General features: G+C 38.9%; 1 protein-coding gene across 1 annotated transcript; it reads right to left on the minus strand.

Annotated features, from left to right (window-relative positions):
- Window positions 1-1,768: 1,768 nt before the first annotated feature.
- On the minus strand, window positions 1,769-19,340 carry LOC136841406 (uncharacterized). The gene is made up of 14 exons (XM_067108330.1): window positions 19,037-19,340; window positions 16,445-16,553; window positions 16,015-16,114; window positions 14,657-14,862; window positions 13,057-13,262; window positions 11,859-12,175; window positions 10,804-10,955; window positions 10,479-10,540; window positions 8,027-10,199; window positions 6,112-6,336; window positions 4,611-4,859; window positions 3,733-4,308; window positions 3,266-3,547; window positions 1,769-2,142 (listed from the first exon to the last, which is right to left on the minus strand). Exons 2-14 carry the CDS (start codon window positions 16,550-16,552, stop codon window positions 1,936-1,938), a joined length of 4,863 nt encoding a protein of 1,620 aa, XP_066964431.1. The 5' UTR covers window position 16,553; window positions 19,037-19,340; the 3' UTR covers window positions 1,769-1,935.
- Between the last annotated feature and the right edge of the window lie 327 nt (window positions 19,341-19,667).

Genomic DNA, 19,667 nt, shown 5'->3' on the forward strand with positions numbered 1-19,667 from the left:
CTACTTGTGTAAAATAATTATAAAAAATGTATTCCTATACACGTTTTAAAACTACTGGGTGTCTTTTCATTGTCGTAAAAAAAATTGTACTCGTTCGAAAAAGTACTTTCACTACTTTTTTTTATAGAAATGCTATCAGTTTTGATACCAAGAAATCACGGTCTAAATTTTGTCATTTCATCAGTTTATGTTTATCTCTACGAAACATTTGTTCTTCACCAACTTGTACTTACTAAATTCTTCCTTAATTCCGGACCAATTCACTTTATCTTGATTCATTGGTATGTAAGTGGTATTTTAACCAGTAAGATGATTTTATTTTGTAATGTTTCCCAATCACTGGTTTTGACGTCATCCAGGAATTGACTCTTTACCGTAAAGGTGTTTGGGCAATTAATTTCATTTTTATTTGTTGCCTAATGTATGATAATCACTGGTGTTGGGTGCCACGCTGTCCACTGCACGTAGCTATCTAACCAGGTTATTTGACAGATGTCAAATAAGGTCAACTGCTTGGGAATTGTGGCGTACAAGAGGGTGATAAACCTAGACCGATATGTAATTATGTAGGTTAAACGTACGTGGGTGGTTGCGAAGAAGAAGAAGAAGAAGAAGGGGGAGAGAGAGAGAGAGAGGAGAGAGAGAGAGAGAGAGAGAGAGAGAGAGAGAGAGGCGGAAGTGGGTGGACATGACTTGGCGTAAATGAGCGTCTAACAAGAAGAGTATCCATCACTGGGGGGATTTTAAATTTGTAATATCAGACTCAAGTTCACTTCCCACCGTATCTAATCAAGCAAGAAAGCATGGGCACGGTCCCAGGACCCTTAAAATTCCTCACGTGACGATATCATAAGCTATAAAGAATCCTCGAGACAGATAGGGATATCTGTGACATCAGCAAGCGAGAGATTATAAACACTCGTGTTTTGTTATCACATGAGATCATATCTATGAATGTTCCTTTTTATAGTAAACAAGCTGAACTAACCCTTTACATTCTATATAATACACACACACATTATATATATATATATATATATATATATATATATATATATATATATATATATATATATATATATATATATATATAAATGTATTGATAATCCTAGTACAGGCCTAAAATCTCACAGGCCCCAAGCAATTAATTAATCCTACTACAAGCCGAACATTGCATAAAGACTGACACTATATCTCTGTCCCTTACAAAAGCAACCTCGTGATCAAATTTCTACCATTCATCTACAAAAACCCCATCTTTCTACATATCAAAATCATGATGATTCTCATACACATTGAAATTTGCAAAAAAACAAATAATTACCCTAGTGGTACAAAATATTAGAGTATGTCATAAATATTAATCAAATAAGTGGAATAGATTGCAATATCAAATCTAAGGCAAAGGCCAAGCGCTGGGGCCTGTGAGCTCATTCAGCGCTGAAAGGGGAATTGGCCCATGAGCTCATTCAGCGCTGAAAGGGGAATTGAGAGTTATAAAGTTTTGAAAGGTGTAACAGAAGGAAAACCACGCAGTTACACTATGAAACAGTTGTTAGGAAATAGTGGAAATGGACACTTGCATGTTGAGGGTAGTTTAGGTTAAGCTCACAGAGGGCCTTATGCCACAACCTGGTTCTAAACCCAGGTCCCAATATTCTGATATTTTTGCCATGTCAGGAAGAGATACGTTCACAGTTACCATAAAAGGAGTCTTTTTTTTTTTTTTGCCTTAATACATACAGAGAGGTTCAGTAAAGTAAGCAGCTACACAGCTTTTTAATTTATTTATAAAATGTGACATAAATAATGACGAACGACTTCAAAAAACGTCAGTGGAAAATCTTATATAAAGTAATGATACTTTGGAATACCTGCATTTGAGTGATTTCTAGATAGCTAGGGAGAGCGGACTCTATTCCTAATGCACTTTACTTAGAGGTATTCAGCCTGAGAAGTGTCATGAGCTTGTATAGATGAATCGGTCTCATCCTCCGCTGTGATCAAACCAGGCAGAGTTCCGCTCACTCCGGTGGAAGCTTCTTCCTTGACAGTTACTTCTGAGTTATCACCGCGTGATAAGGGCCTGTCGATCTGGTTTGATCCCAGCGATAATTTCAGTTTCTTGCTTGCGGAACGAACCTGGAATTGATCAAAACTCAAGTCATCACTCCTGTGACCTAACTTTTCAATGAGACTGGATGCTGGGGGGTCATAAAACCAGACTTTGCTCTACAAGAGGCTGAGGTTAGGCCGTTGAATTGAAAAGTTTGCAATACTGCAAATTTTTTCTGATTCCCATCACAGGAAAACCCTTTTTCACCCAAAGTCTTAAAAATCGTAAATGGAATCACACTGATAAAATTTTTTTATGAATGCATATTGGTTTTATATATAAAAAAAACTACTTTGACCTTTTACAAGAAACAAATTATAACCACAGTGAGGTCATCCACCTATCATGAAAAATTTAAGTTGACGACATTTCATATACAATACCTGAAGCCGTGTAGGTTTTTAAAAACAAAATTTCTTATACAAACCAATACTAAAACTTAACCAATTTTTTCTGCATTGTAAATGTGCCCACAAGCTTAAATTCTCTTGAAAGGAACAAAAATCATGTCTTTCTATGGAATGTGTTCTTTTACACAATACTTGGAACAGTGGGTCACTGAACCAAGTCATATAAAAAACTGAACCTCTACATAAATATTTTACTCAGACTATGGAGAACAAGCACACCAAATTATCAACAAACAAACAAAAAGTGGAAACTACAGTGCTGACATTTTTTATGCAAACATTGAACCTAGCTTTTTGGAATTCATAGGCTCAGTCCTTATTCTCTCTACATTAAGAATTGCATTCCAACTGGTGCGGCTAGGGGACATATAACTCAATACAACATTAAACATCACCAGTAATAAAAATGCATTCTTCCTTTTTGTCTTGAATGGTTAAAAAAAAAAGGAACGGTAGAGAACCAATTTCAAGTGAATAAATACAAAACAGGAGCTTTCCGCCTTCACTAAGGTACTCGTCAGGTGCACTAAACAACAATTAGTGTATTTGGAAAGATATAAAAAAAAAGAAAAAACACAAATCATGAAAGAAATTAAAATGAAAACTGTCGATCTTGGGGTATTCCTTGAGTATCGTCATTTCTTGAAGGTCGAAGGCTCCCGTTTTATATCTATCCACTTAAGCAGCAGTTTTTTTCTTAACCAATAAACATCATTATGTTGCCCTACTGTCAACTAACCTGAGAATATTGTACATCATCCACCAACACCGTAACCTGCATATCCTTCGAGCTCTTGGGATCTTTATCTTCGTCAGCATACACGACTATGTAGGTGTCCTCAGAATTAACATCTTCCGCTCCAATCACGGATATAAACGGCGAGGTAGCTGCAGTCACACCATTGGCTTTGCCTTTGCTTGCGTCTGACATATCCGAGGCGAGGAGCAGTTCCAAATCTCTGTGCCTTTCGAGAATGTGGTTTTCTATGGCGGTTCTTCGCATAAAGCCCTCGCCACAAATCTGAAATAGACACACAAAAAGTAGAAATCGCTACAAAGTTGAACTATTGCTCAAAGAGTTACAGCAAATTAAATCACACATTAGCCTCTTTTGAAATAATTAGTTACAGCCTACAGCAGAATGGTTATCCAAACAGAAACGCACTGTTTCTGTAACGGACCGAGAAGCGTAAAAGAATCGCTCACCTCGCACTTGAATCTCTTGTTAGTTGAATGAATATACATGTGGGTGCGCAAATTCGTTTTCTTGTTAAAAGCCCGACCACAAACAGGGCACTTGAAGGGTTTTTCCCCCGTGTGCGTCTTCATATGCTCTTCCAACTTGGCTTTGCTTATGAAGTACTTTTTACAAACTGTACAGCCGAAATCTCTGATGTTATAGTGCGCGTACTGCAGGTGTTTTGAGACGGAAGAGCTGGTGGCAAAACAGGAATTGCAAACGGTGCATTTGTAAGGCTTTTCTCCCGTGTGTGTCCTTTCGTGGTTCTTCCAAGTGCTGTACTGCTTGAACCACTTGGGGCAGTAATTACAGCCGTAAGGTCTTTCGTTCGTGTGCACCCTCATGTGCGTCCACAGGTAGGCTTTGCGGCTAAACTGCTTGTGGCAGATGGTGCAAGAGGTTTTGGTTTCGCCACTATGACTCTTCATGTGCAGAATCAAGTTCCTCTTGTCGTTGAGGACCTTGTTGCAAATCTCGCAGAAAAAGGCGTCACTTTTCACCGAATGGCAATTGCGCATGTGAAGACCCAGGTACTTTTCCAGCTGAAAAACACATCGCTTTCATTACAATATCCAACAGTTTTCACTGAAAAATTCATGGGATACCAAAGCAACTATGGTACTACTGTATTTGACGTATCAAAGGTACACAATAAGGAGGGCTATGTTACCTCTTTGAAATTTAGACGACGTCACTTGCTGTCACGCAAACTGATAATCACTGATATTTTACTGACTTGTACAAAATTGGTATGAGATATCCAGAGTATTATACTTTACATTTCAACATGTCGCTCCTATGACAATATATTCGATAATACATTAACATTCTAGTATCCATTTACCTTGAACGACTTGTCACAAAGCAGGCACGTGTAAGGCGTGACATCGCTGGCCTTGGTCTCGCAAGCTTCCAGGTGGGCGTCTCGGTAACGTTTCTGGGAAAACGAAGCGTCGCACAGGTGGCAAGTGTACTGGGTCGGTTCCTTCTTTTCTTCCATGTGGGCAACGTGCATGTGTCTGTAGAGCTGACTGTGCATGCTGAAGGATTCGCTACATTTCTTGCACTTGTAGGGTTTTGCCTTCAGGTGAACCTGAAACGGAACAGGTTTAGGGTCTGGGAGACAGCAATATGAAAACATGACCACAGGCAGTCCCCAGTTTATGACGGGGTTCCGTTTTTCCGGCGTCGTACAAAATCCCGTCAGAAAACCTTACTTTGATGCTTCAGGTGTATTGAAAACGATGTAAGCTGCATTTTTATTGAGTTTTTCATCAAAAACTCAAATTTTGATTATTCTGCTGTTTGGAGCCATATTTCTTCCGTTGGATCGGCGTGACGATGCATCAGAACCCCTGGAACATGCGTCAGAACCGGGAAATGATTTCTGATGAATATATTTGAAAAGCGTTGTAACCTCAGAACGTGTGGCGGACCACGTCGTAAACCGGGGACTGCCTGTATTTTGTATTTCTAACATGAAAACAAACAACCCTTATGCAAAATAATAAGACCTCAATATCTTTAACTGAAGACTAAACAACAATTTTAAACAATTCAGACAGACTTTTTTCTATACAGATCTATAGTTTACAGAAGGCTCATCTTGTAAAAGATGAAAATTGGCTACTGTCCGTAAGAGAGCAAATATAATGTACTTACGATTGCACATATTTGTCTCAAGGTGTTAAACTCTACAAAGATGATCTCAGAATATTTTTAGTCTACATTATAATAAAACTAAAAAAATCAAAACTGTTAAAAATGGAAGGCGGCTTTCATACAAATGCATTCTCAACCAACAGGGTAACAGGATGATGCATGAATGGAACGTAAAATCTGGGCTAGAAGCCAAGCGCCGAGACTCTTCAAGATCATTCACTGCTGAAAAGGAAATTGACATTAAAAAGGTTTTTAAAAGTGTAACAGAGACAAACCCTGTAGTCACACTATGCAGCAACTGTTAGGAGAGGGTGGAAAGTAAGATGGACGAAAGAGAATAAGGAAAGTGGTACAGTAAAAGGAATGAAAGGGATTGCAGCTAGGGGGCAAAGGGACATTGCAGAGGGCCCTACGTAATGCCTACAGTGAACCTCATGAGATGCACAGATGGCACTAACCCCCAACAGGGTAAATGAACATTATTACTTTAGTGGAAGAAATGGGTCTACAACTCATACGAGGCCTTCGCTAACTAAGACAAAGGAAGTGCTCTTGGAGGTAAATAACATCTTTTTTCTACAGTTTTGTACATATTCAGGAACACACAGACTTCATCCATACCAATGTGTACACATGATAAAAAAGTTTAACAACCTGAAATTAACATGACAAAAAACACCTACTCTGTTGTAGTGGCCAATCAGATCTCTCTTCCTCACGTAAGATGCACTGCAGTGCTCGCAGGAATAGCTCTGGCCGCCGTGAGAAGCGGCATAATGATCACACGCGCCGCGCTGAGTTGAAAATCCTTTGTGACAGCTACTGCAAACCCACGGTTTGGCAACATTACCCTCTAAGCGGTAGCTCATCATGTTCCTCTCCTCTCGAATTCTGGCGCGCTTCTTACCCTACAAGTAGGAAAAATGTATGTTAAACAAAAATAGACTAAATTTTGCCAACTCTTCCATCAGCTACGCTACAAGATACTACAAGGTCCTTCATTCCTCACGCACTGTTAGACTGCAAAACAGTCTCGCTGGGGATGCTGTGCGATTGGAATCTCAAAATTCAAGCAAAGATGTACTGTAATGTATTGCTACCCTAAAACAATTCTCCTCGTATTTTAATAATTCACTTACATTTTTATCTATCTATTAAATAATTTGTCAACTTATTTTTTATTTTATAATCTCTACTTTGTGTATTTCCTATTACCTCCTGTTACTTCTTTCAAATGAACATCATTTTCTTTGGAAGCTTGAATTTCAAGTCAATGGCCCCTGTGGGTTTGTTCCATATGAATAATTTTTATCTTCTGAATAATAATAATATACTATTTCAGTCAGCTGTAGTGAAGAAGACTTATGCTGTATACAGAATATAATTCACATTTGATAATTTTGTGGGAAACTGAACCAAATTCACGACACGATACAGTTGACTGAGTATTACAAAGCTAGACTTCTTGAGAAGCAAAGAAATGAGACTTAGCAAAATTAATTTTGTAAACAAATAAAAATTACATATAAGGAGGACATATCATGAAAACAAGAAAAAAAAGAGAAGTAACGACTAATTTGTAATTCAGGGCTTCAGCTTCTACCTACAGACAGATAATAATAACATTTCCAAAGGAATTGACTGCAAGGTCAAAATACTAAATGATTAAAAGAAAGAATTTTGAATTGAATTGGACTGAATATAGAATTTAGGCCAAAGGCCAAGCACTGGGACCTAAGAGGTCATTCAGCGCTGAAACGGAAATTGATGGTAAAAGGTTTGAAAGGTATAACAGGAGGAAAACCTCGCAGTTGCACTATGAATCAATTGTTAGATGGTGGAAAGTAAGATGGAAGAAAGAGAATATGAAAGGAGGGGGCTACAGTAAAGGAAACCTTAGGTAATGCCTACAGTGCACTTGCAGCTAACACATAAACTTGCTAAGGGCTGCAGGCACGCATCAATATGCCAAAGAACAACCCTAAAATCAAGTAATAATCGCCTTTACATGGGTACATAAAACCTATACATGCAGCGAACACAGGGAAAAAGGCTGGTGTGATGACAGAACTTTAGATTCATGGTCACTGTGGGAAGATTTTGAGAGAGAGATGTTGTCAAAAAGACTGATATCACGCCAATTACAGAAAGGTCAGTTGATCAAAAAGCAATAAATATGGAGGTAGCAAGATGAAGATTTAATTCTCGATGTACAAAATCACTTGAAAGGACAGTTACCACTCAACCTGACAAATTCAACCACTAAAATCAATTAAACCTCAAACCACAAAATACGACCTGTAAAAAATTAGTACAGCATACAAAAATGAAATGACAAAATGACATACTAATTTAGCAACAATAGTTGACAAATTAATGAATGGTACTTGTAGGGCACTCACTCAATATGTACATGGACATTCCACCTGTGAGCAAATACATCTTATGTTAAAAACCTATTTGTTAGCACTGACCTTTCTCAAGTAATCTTTCCTAGAAAACCAACTGTTGAATTATCGTTTGAACTCAAATGAATATAAAACCCATTTCCTCTTACATATCCTCAAATATTCAATGAAAAACAAGAAAATATCTCACCACAACAGGTTTCTGCAACGGTTCGTGGGAAACAACTTTGGAATTTTCTTCTTCTTTCGCTTCAACATCCTCGCCGAACGTTTCAAACCCGCTGTTAGAATCCATCTTATTTCCAATATCTTTTAAACTCAGGTCTTCCTTCTTTGCATCCAAGTCTTTCAAAACTTCTTGAATATGACCGAGCGGGGCCATGCAATCTCCCTCATCAGGTTTCACTTCTGTTTTGTTTACAATCTTTGAAGAATTGGAAGGCAAACTGTCTGAATGCAAGTCAGGTAAGACCTTCTCCTGACAAACTTCATCTGAAGCATCCTCCCCTTCCGGCCCCTCAGCGGAGTTTCCTTTGCACGACTCCTTTTGGGAGGTTTCACCCTCCTCTGTTAAAAGCTGGTGATGAAACAGTTCAGGATCTAAGTGACTATCTTTTTTGGGTTTAGCAATGGGGAGTAAGAAGTCGTCATTTAACCGTTCTTCCGCATTTAAAGGATTGCCCTCATCTTCCGTCCAGTTTGGATTGCCAGACTCGGGAACAACAGATTCGAGCTCCCGATGAAGAGGCTCACTCTTAATGTTTGCTCCTTTAATGTCATGTGACCTTTCAACTCCATCCTCTGCTATTTCTTTCTTGACGCTACTTAGGTTAATTGGTATCTTCATGGCACTTTCTTCAGGACCCTTGTCTTCGTTAACTTCCGAGTTTTCGGTGTTTGAGACGTACTCGGTCTCGTTACCGGCGGAAAAACCGTCGTTGTCATCATCACTCAAAAGCACAGGGGCGAGTTTTTCTCCTTCCATTTTATGTTTGCGTTTTCTTTTAGCAGGCTGTATTATTTCCATTATTTCAAAGCTCTCCCTCACATACTTTTCGGTATCGAAAGCATCGCTGAGAATGTTGAGAGATGGATCACTTGAGGCACAATCTTTCCTGAGCTTGCAAAGTAATTGTTCCCCTTTCTTGTCATCGTCATCATCGTCACCTACCGATTTATTCTCGGCACAAGCAGGCGGGCCGTCTGCATTCCCTTGCAGACGTGACATAAGGTCGCTCTTCATCGACAAGAGTTTCTCTTCCATGTCCGTGATTTTATCAATGAGCACAGAACACTTTTTACACAGAACCCAAGGTCCTACAAGGGACTCGTGATTAAGGGCACAGGGAAAGAACTTCTCAAACTTTTTCAGCGCTTCCGACTGGTCAAACTTCGAGATATTTTGGAACAACTTGCAGGATTCTCTGAAGTCTGTTTTCGTGTATGCCTTGCAGGCAATGCACAGTGGCTTGATAACCTGAGATAAGTTCATGTATTCGTCGAGGACGATCGTCACGTTTTCGATGCTCTCCGTAATGTCGGGAGGCTCCGACTTGATCTGGACTCCCTCATCCATACCATCATCGCACGACTGCAACTCTTTAGTCTGCAGAACTTCCAGAGTGTCTTCTTCTTCCCTTCCAAGAGAATCATCAGTTTTGACTCTAACAGGTTGTGATGACTTAACTTGGTGGTACACTTCTTTATGGGCATCAAGGTCTGCGCTGTTCGAAAACAACTTGAAGCATAAATAGCATCTGTGAGTTCTGTATCGACCTTGGCTGCGGCTTCGAGTGGATTGCTCCAGGGCCATTTTCTTTATTTGCTGACTGTAGTGTTTCGATTCCACCTTGTATTCTAAATCCCTTTTTTTGTTGCTGTCATTCTTTCCTAATTTCTTTTTACTGGCAGTGATATCCACAGGAGTCTGATAAGATATACAGTTGTCTTTTTTATCAAGGCCTTTAGGAATTTTTACTGGGTAATCACAGTCGACATCATCCATGTAGTCGAATTTTGCATCGGGTTTAGAAGTGCAGTTTGTAACGTGATCCTGGAAGAGTTTTGGAGACGCATACTTCTTTCCGCAGCTACCACAAATTTGCGACTTTTTATGGACCCTGCAGTGCTTGAAGAACTCTTTCAGGAGCGAACAGCGGAAGGAACAGTAACGGCACTCGAACGAACTCTCTTCGCTGTGGACTTCTCTGACGTGATTCCGCACATAGTGCTGGTTCAGGAACTTTTCTCCGCAGATGAAACACTCGTCGTCCCATTCCTCGTGGAACCTGCGCCGGTGGATTTTCAGGGACCTTTCCGAATGTAATACTGTTCCACAATCTTCACAGGAATACAGAGTAAACCTGAAAAAGGAAGGGGAAAAAAATATGAGAAAACGACTCACTGTATTGCAATCACAGAAAGTTACCGAACGGTTAAAAATGTTTGTTTAACCAAACACTTTACATAATGAACATGGAACGCAAAATTAGATTTGTCAATAACACTTATTCTGAAAAGTAAAAGCTTACATTTCGAACTTAGCATATACGTACTCATTTCTTCTTGAATACCAAGGTGGTCCCTATGTATACCATGACATACCAAGACCATTAGTATACTGTAAGCTTTAAATTTCTTACCTTTTCTTGACACTGGTGGGGTTAACCTCTTTCTCTTGATCTACTGGTCTCAGGACTTTCAACTGTAAAGCAATACAAGATTGAGCGCTCTTATGAATATTTCCACGCACCAACTTGCAGTTCAATTTTAACCCAAAGTTTGATCATTGAATCTCCATAACCCTGGATGAAGTTGAATTTACATTAAGGAGAAGTTTCTAGCTTTGGTATAAACATAGAATATAAAATATATAAAATAAAAGTGCAAAAAATAAAAATATCCTATGCAGTCTTACTGCTTCAGTTACACACGACAAAGGTAACACATCCGAATCAACCTACTTACCCACGACCCAAACGACGAAGCGATGTTATGCAAAACACTCTTCTTTCCAGGGGACTCGTCTTTGGTGACGGACGAGAGACTGTAGGCCATCATCTCCCCCTTGTTAGTCTGTATCACGGATCCTTCGGCCAAAGTGGTTGGGAGACCGTCCACTGTAAAGAAAATTGGAGAATGCTCAGTGTTGCTGACATTTGGAAGACTATCCACTCTACAGAAATGGAGAAAATGCAGTTACTGACATTTTTAAACAATGCCTGTGTCTACTGTAACATTGCACAAGGTTTTCAATGAGATATGAAAGAAAATCATCACTATTCGGGTCCATGTTCTTAATTCCTAGATATGGATGTGATCAATTGCAAATACAGTAATAATGTAAAACGTATTATCACCCTTAAAATAAAAAAAATAATTAATCAACACTTTTATAAATCAGCTTCTATAAGTAATTTTAAGCAAATTAAAAAATTCAATTACAATTCTGAGGGATAAAAAATAATTTTTAAAGCTTTTTACTTCCCAACTGCAGTAATACCATGCCTACCTGCATATCCTTTTCCAGTATCCATACTATGTCCTAAGCCACAGACTTTTCAGGACAAAAGGTATACTCCTTTAAACATACAAAAATTGGTGAAATGTAAATAAGAATATTGCACGGATGACGCAAATATTGAGTACATGGAAGACACTAACAGTTCTGGAGTGAAACTGCTCTTCCAATACCCTCTGTTCAACTAGGCAAAGCTAAGTACTCTGCATATGCAGAGTAGAGCAGAGTAGATGAGTGTAGAGCAAACACTGACCATTCTGGAGTGCAAGCAAAACTACATTAATGTTTCAATAACCTCCGCTCAGCCACGCAAGCATGGTACTCTACATATGCTGACTGATTTAATCAAAATGGGTGGTATATCTGGCAACCCCACTCTGTTGTTGCCTAATCAATATTAATTTGTCATCAAGTAAATGTGCTTTGTTTCACACGCAGTGTCACCAAAAAAAAAATCATCTTTCTAAAAAAACTCTGATGCAAATCGTTTCAAATTACTTACGTGTGCTACTATCTCGCAAAGGTAGCCTTGGTTTGGTTTGAGATATCAGCTTCACATACTGCTTGCCTCCTGCGGAAGGTAACGACGGCTTCCTGTGAAGATTTGTTCTTACTATAGGTCTGTTCATCTTCGAGGACACATCAGGAGGTTTGGAGGCGGGAGCGTCGTCTTCTATTATCGCGACGTTCAGAAAGATATTTGGGTCCTTGTCGTCTGGCAACGGTGCCCCTTCTTCTGGTTCTTTGTTCATGTGGTCACTGATGCTAGAGATGGTCCCTGAGCCTTTATATACAGTTTGAGGTGCACCCAGGGATTCCCTGAAATCAACGAATCTTTCAGAATGTACTACCATTAAAATACTGTACGTATTAGTAAAGGTCGTCAAAACTATCAAATAAAATTTAATACAAAGTGGTTTCTTCATTCCAAATGAAAATACAGATTTTTTAGGATAGCTCTGCCTGCATAACAATTTTGATATAAAACAGTAAAGCCTGAATGAACTCAGTACGTATATTAAATGTATAAAATGTTTACAGCAACATACAGTACATGTAAAAGATTCCATTTTTTAATCTTCAAGCTTCTGCTCGAGATACATGACTTCTATTCTTCATTATTATAATTATTCTACCATAACATTCCCTTTACATTGCTTTGGCTTTTTGTAATTTTTGGCATTCACCATAGCACATGTGATCTCACTACCTGCATGGGGTCATAATTATCATAAAACATCAATAATAATAATAATAATAATAATAATAATAATAATAATAATAATAATAAAATAATAAAAATAATAATGCACTTGTATAGAGAATAACACTGCTGAATAAATGCTGTCAATATAGTTCTTCTGTCAGTGTCAACATTGGCCAGTTGTTACCCAATATTAACGTAGAAGAGACGAGTCATACGGATAATTGAGAAGACTTAATATAAGGATAATTGAGAAGACTTAATATAAGATTAATCTGTTCAATGCAATCCACTTTTTTACAAGGACATGCTTAAGAGAGGGTCTACTTCCTTCCAATAATAATAATAAATATGGTCCCCTGCTCCGCAAAGAAATGATGAAAATGAACATTCAACTAAACTGGAACAATTCCAGCAATTTCACCTTAAAAAGGGACCTCTATATTGCAGAGGAGATTAATAATGACCAGCAACCACACAAAAACCGCTGACTCACCCGGTTTCTTGAGTCAAATGCCGTTCGGGGGTATTAATCAGAAACATGTCTCCGCCGCTACAGTCGCCGACAACAAAAATCTGCATGTCTTCATTCGCTGTCGTTCCTAAGTTGCCGTTGAAGTTTTCTCCCGACGAAATCCCCTCCAAGGACTGCGCGACTCCCTCGGTTGATTCTTCGTTAACGTCATCTAGAGTCTCCAAAACCTGGGAAGGGAACGTTCCATCAGCTAGATTTCCAACGTAAGAGGCAACATATAGTATACACCCGCCTATTTCAATAAGACAAAGTGCAGACACCATCCTACTTACAAACGAGTTGTGTTCTGGAAGACCGTTTGTATGTTGAATTATTTGTAACCTGGTTACTGTACTCTTCATGCAGTATGGTATAAAATCAATACAGTACTCTACATTTTTTCACCCTAAAACACAATACACTCTGTACGTACAGAATCAGCTCGCAAAACAAACTTTGAACTTATGGGTGATAAAGGGGAGCGCTTTGAACACAACTATAATTTGCGATCCCATTTGTTTGTCTCTGAATGTTTGTAAGTTGAATGTTCTTACGTAGGGTGGTGTCTGTACGCAATACTTCTCATAAGACATTACATCTTTTATTCTGGACTGCTTCAGATGAACTCTGAATAAAAGAATAAAGATTGGGATTCCGTTGTGGTGTCCTTTCCCAACAAATGTATGAAGCTGGAACTTTTACATTTACAAGAGAAGTTTTGAGTTGACGAGACATCGAAAATCATCCCCTTATTCTAAGGTTATGTAAAAAAATGTACAAGAATATTTTACATAAAACTTTGGATGAAATACCAAAATTCTCATAAAACACACCATACAAACTGGATGTTTTAAAACAGCCCTGATTCATATATGAACACCATCTGAATTATCTCTAGTAATCTCTAGTAATAATGACCAACAAAAGAGGATATCTCAACGATGCATATTGGATTGTAAAGAGGACACAAGTAGGATAGCAAGACAAACGAATAGTAACAGAATAGATTACAGTAATAATCGCAAAAACTGACCGACACGGTTTAGACTAACACATGAAAAAGGACGAGGAACAGTCAGAAAAGTAGTAAAAATGAAAGCAGCAGGGTGACCAGTAGAACGAAACAAAAGATAACGAAGAAAAGGGCACAGTTATAACTTCATCGAGACGAGAATTCAGGCAGAATGTGCACAAAACAAAACAGCGTTTAGGTGAAACAGCAAAAGTAAAAATAGAATAGAATTTAGGCCAAAGGTCAAACACCAGGACCTATGAGGTCATTCAGCACTGAAATGGAAACTGAGTAAAAGGGTTTGAAAAGTGTAATGGGGGGAAAACCTCGCAGTTGCACTATGAATGGACTGTTATGAGAGGGTGGAAAGTAAGATGGAAGAATGAGAATGTGAATGGAGGTACAGTATAAGGAATGAAAGGGGTTTTAACTGGGGGACAAGGGGCGCTGCAAAGAACCTTAAGTAATGCCTACAGTGCACCACATGATGTGCACTGACGGCACTAACCCCTACAGGGACACCACAGGACACAAACAAGTCTAGGACAACATGAATCTTCATTCACGTACCTGAATTATTTCGCCATTTGTTGTCTGAAGAAAATAATGAATCGGGGAGGTAGTTTCTGGTGTTTGCTGAATGAGATTGGTTTCATTGCTCTGCTTGGATACTTCTTCCTCCTGCTCCACTTTAATCTTCTGTTCTTGAAGTACCTTTTCATGTTTCCCTCCACCTTGGTCGAAGGTTCGGACTTCCGATTCGTCTGTTTTGATCGCTGAAAGTTGAGAAAAATAGAGCAATTACTGAGGCACCTTGAGCCTACAAAATAAAATATCAGTAGATTTAGGAGTACACAAAATAAGATTTTATGGTTTTTGCTTTTTGGCCAAAGGCCAAGTGCTGGGACCTACGAGGTCTTTCAGTGCTGAAAGAGAGAGTAGAAAGATTTTAAAGGTGTAACAGGAAGAAAACCTTGCAGTTGCACTCTGAAATAACTGTTAGCAGAGGGTGGAACGTAAGACGGAAGAAAGAGAATATGAATGGGGGTGCAGTAAGAGGATTGAAAAGGGTTGCAGCTATGGGCTGAAAGGACGCTGCAAAGAACCTTGAGTATAATGCTTACAGTCCACTACGTGAGGTGCACTGATGGCACTAACCCGTTCCGAGTACATAAAATAAGGAAGCAATGTAAATCTTATTCAACATAAACGGCTTGAATATACATATTTTGCATCAAGTACTCATAAATAACTGATGCTCCCAAAACATTTAATTTCTGGCTCTACATAAGCTTTTACCTTTAAATCTGAAATACTGCACGCTATATCATTTAATCTATCAGTCTGTAATCTTCAGGAAGATTATATGCGTTACTTCGACTACAATCGAATTGTAAAGCACCTATGGAACGTAAAACATGTATTATCTCTCTAATAGATATGCTATCCCTGGCAGATGTCCACTTTCAACTAAAAGCTTCATTAAATTTCATTACAGCTTTAAAATCACAAAAAAAAAAAAAAAAACAAACATCCTAATTTCAGATTTGGCTCAATGCCCATAACCTTAAACTGTAATAATCATATAAAAAGTATAATCAGTTTTTCATATATACACAGACATATTCCACTTAAGCAATAATATTTAAAACGCTTGAAAAGTTAGGTGCGGAAGTTCAAATTACCGTGCAGATTAAACGAAGATAAGATTCCTTCCTACGGACACCTTCTGCCATTAGGAGGTGCCTATAACTGGCCAAGTGTCTGGGATTCTGTACGACACACGAAACTGGTTGCATACAAAGTGCTGTAGTAATGGGTTTGTAGCAAAAAAAAAAAAACTTTGATTCTAAAAAGTGAATTTTCAAGGGAACAGCCTCATGCTTTTATGAGACCACACCTAAGGTTTTTATCCAAAAGATGCATACCTTGATCTGTGGGTACTGGTGCTCCATTTTGATGTGTTAGAAGACTTCCTTCATTGATAAGGCTACTCTGGGTGCTGTCAATACTAGCAGACTCCACTAACTGGCAAGTAAAACGAACATATCAAAGATTACTATTCACAGTTTTTTTGAACAACTCTGACACTCACGTATGAAAAAATGCATAATGACCACCATATATCCAAATATTTCGAAAGCATCGAGTTTTATCCATCATGAATGACAGTTTATATGATGTAAAAACACTTATTAAAAATATTTTGTAAATATTAAATCTGACTTTTTTCTACACAAGCCCACCCAACTTTATGCTTGAATTCCGCTCTTGGATTCTACCTTTCCGGTATTAAAGCACAGGTGACGCAAAAGGTTTACCTCCTGTATGAACACATTCTACTGTGAAAGAACTCACCTGAACAGGGTCACAAACAATCGACACAGTTCCCGATTCGTCCACCTCATACTGTAATTGAGCCGACTCAATGAGGGAAATTAACTGCTTGACGTCAGCTTCTTCCATCCTGAGGTTAGAAGGAAATAAAATAATTATGTATTAATTTGTTAGTGTGAAACTAATAAATAAATAGATGACTTAGTTTACGATCAAAGGTAATGGTAAAACATAGTGAGCAAGGTATTGTAATACAGTATACTGTCTGGAAATTCTTTTCTACAGATTTTTATTGCAAATGTACACAGTATTTACACAGCTTTGACATAAAAGAAATATACATTACCCATGTTATAACAAGCTCCACAAAACTCAATAGTCTCCATAGGTAAAAACACTGAAAGCGTTTGCTTTCATTTAAATAATTATGAGTATTCACAAATATGAAATACGATATTATAGCACGTGGTGTAGAGTAAGCATAATACAGGTTATCGAGTTATTAAAATAATATTCCATATGTTACAGTTGGTAACACAAAAGAACACAGCATATAGTACTGTACTGAATAAGATAAAATCAGCAAAAAATAATAGTGAATTATCATTCTTATATCATTCATGTCACAAAATAAAACTACTAACCATTTAGTAAGTGTTTTAACCCCTTAAATGATAATCCCCCATTGATGAATACCTCTCATAACTGAATTGAAATACTGTACCACATTGAGGTAATGGACTAAATGTGTGCCTTCTAGTTTTAGCCCCCACCCTTAGGGGATGGATGTAATGTGTGCAATGCTAAGGGGAAGATAGGGAGGACCCCCTACCAATAAAGGGTAAAGTGCAATGTTAGACTGGGATGGATTTTTGTACAGTGCCCCACTTTTATGATTTAAGGATCTCTACATCAGGTTAGGATGGGGGATTCCAGGAGTGGGTGAAGTCTCCAGTCAGGTAGGACCCAAGCGCCTCTAGTCAGGCTAGGTTGGGAAGGAAAGGTTAGGATACAGCCTCACAATTTATCCTGTTATTTAAAGTGGTCTAGGCCAGGTTAGGTGGGGATTCCAGAGAGGGTGTGGCCCTGGCACTCAAAATATGGAAAGATGCTAATGCTAACCTAAATTAGGTTAGGCTAGATAATGATCAATTAGACTAGGCTATGCAACGTGAGTGGCTAAAGTGTAGGAGAGTTGCTCAGGGCATTTCCACAGGTCGTGGCCTACTCAAAAGCAGATCTCCGCCATTTCAGTTAGGATGTATCCTAACCTAACCTATCCTAGGGCACCATGCCTGGACTTGGCCAGAGGCTGGGGCTTCTGCCCACTTTACACTCTCCAAGGTGCAGCCGAGTCTTGGCATTCTCCTTGGATGTTGGGAATTAGAGCCTCCCCAAGGGAGACGAAAAATCACCGACTCCGTATCACGGTCAGTTACTGCCACAGTGTGGGAACTGAGGTGCGGAGGTTTGGGGAACCTGGCTGAGGTTTGCCTGAGAACATAAGGTGTTGGAAAACCGAAACAAAATAGCTTTAACTACCTTACGGGAAGGAGGCTTTGTCAGTAAAGTTTTTTCTTATAAGATGCATAAAGTAGTTTGCGGAACGACGGGACAAAGGACAAACTTCGAGCTGGAAGAGAAATCCACTGTCTCCGACGTTTAGCGTTACTTTTTGCCGCCCCGGCCAGGTCATCAAGGCACGGCGCCCCAAGCGAGGTTAGGTAGGTAGGTTCTGGTGAGGTCATGACCTGGCATTCTGGGAAAGGCGAGGTCTGCTTGTCGCGTCGTTCTGCGCTCGGCCAGATCCATGAATGCAGCCAGCCCGCGTTTTAAGCGCCGTACAGTTGAAACGACGCCGGGAATGGCATTATCATGGACTTCCTGTCGTTCTGCGTCCTACCCGACAGTTTAATATGGCGAGACAGGTGAAAGGGGAATGACTGTCCCCTACGATACCACAGGCTACAGGAAGCTACCTCGCGCTCTGGCGGTTCTATGGGCGTCCCTAATATGCATTAGTTACTATTTCTAGCCTAGTTTACTACTGATAATAAAAAATAGTAATTTAACAAGATGAAATACAGCCTTGTATTAATATCCATACTGTATCCTATACAACTGTAGGATCGAAGGTAGTTCTATGGGGCCCCCTGAAATAAATTTACCACATCCTAATCTACTATACATGAAATTACTAATTTAAATACCAATACATCCTAATTTATCCTACCCAGTCGACCGTAGGATTTCCATAACGTATTGTAGAATCTCCCACACAAGCCGAGGCTGAACTCGGCTCAGCTAAGCCTCAGATCGTTTTTCCCAATTAACACTGATACTAATATTAATAATAGCCAAATTAAGTTCTTAAATGACCAAAACACTCACGAAATTTAATAAATACGTCGAGAAAATAGGATACATAACCTCACACGGGCGTCAAATAAGAAAGAAACTCTCCCTCTTGACATCGTCGCCAAGATCATGCGGCTCTTTTTTAATTAATATCGGTATTAATAATGTCGATGATACTTCAATACACCGCTAAAATGATCCTCAAACTCATCACATTTAATAAATTTAGAAAGGTATTGATCTATACGGACTCACACTAGTGCAAAATACGAATAGAAATCTCTCTGGACATCGTCACGACGACCCTTCCACCATGCTGGATTGGTAAACAATGGAAAGGGTCTACTCTCCAGGGTTCGATAATGGTGGTCTTCTTCTTCTTCTTGCTTTTGTTTGCGATTGGAGGCTGTGTTTACCTTTTTGCCTTTGATAAAATGGGAAAATAAACTATGGAAAAAACTGATATTACAGGTTTTGAAAAGTTAGTTCCCTTCATTAACCTCTACCATGGTGGATTAGTAAACGACAGAAAGGTCTACTCTTTGGGTTTCGGAGGAATGGATCTTCTTCTTCTTCTTGTTTTTGTTTGTGATTGGAGGTTTTGTTTACGATATTGTTTTTATTTAAAAAAACCACGAAGAGAAGGATAATACAGTGTTTTCAAGATTTGTAGGTGAGAGGCTTTATTCCCTTGAATACAATTTCATACAGTTTTATTTTGACTTCACATTATATATAGCATTTAATAGTTTTTCATTTAATTCAGACCCCTACCCCGAAACCTTCCAGATGGTACTTAATATTTCGAATTTACCGTTATTACTCCTCCCCTTTACGTTAATATTTCTTGTTAACTGGTGCCGTCACTTTCTACTGTAGGTTGGTG

This window comes from Macrobrachium rosenbergii, chromosome 9, assembly GCF_040412425.1.
Source record: "Macrobrachium rosenbergii isolate ZJJX-2024 chromosome 9, ASM4041242v1, whole genome shotgun sequence".
Classification (NCBI taxonomy): Eukaryota; Metazoa; Arthropoda; class Malacostraca; order Decapoda; family Palaemonidae; genus Macrobrachium; species Macrobrachium rosenbergii.

Bases quoted from the DNA above. Each gene is read 5' to 3' on its own strand.
- LOC136841406 (XM_067108330.1), bottom strand. From the start codon at position 16,552: ATGGAAGAAGCTGACGTCAAGCAGTTAATTTCCCTCATTGAGTCGGCT. The intron at 16,115-16,444 runs GTGAGTTCTTTC...TTTACTTGCCAG, and splicing joins TTGTTTGTGACCCTGTTCAG to TTAGTGGAGTCTGCTAGTAT. The intron at 14,863-16,014 runs GTATGCATCTTT...CTCAACTTTCAG, and splicing joins ACCAGTACCCACAGATCAAG to CGATCAAAACAGACGAATCG.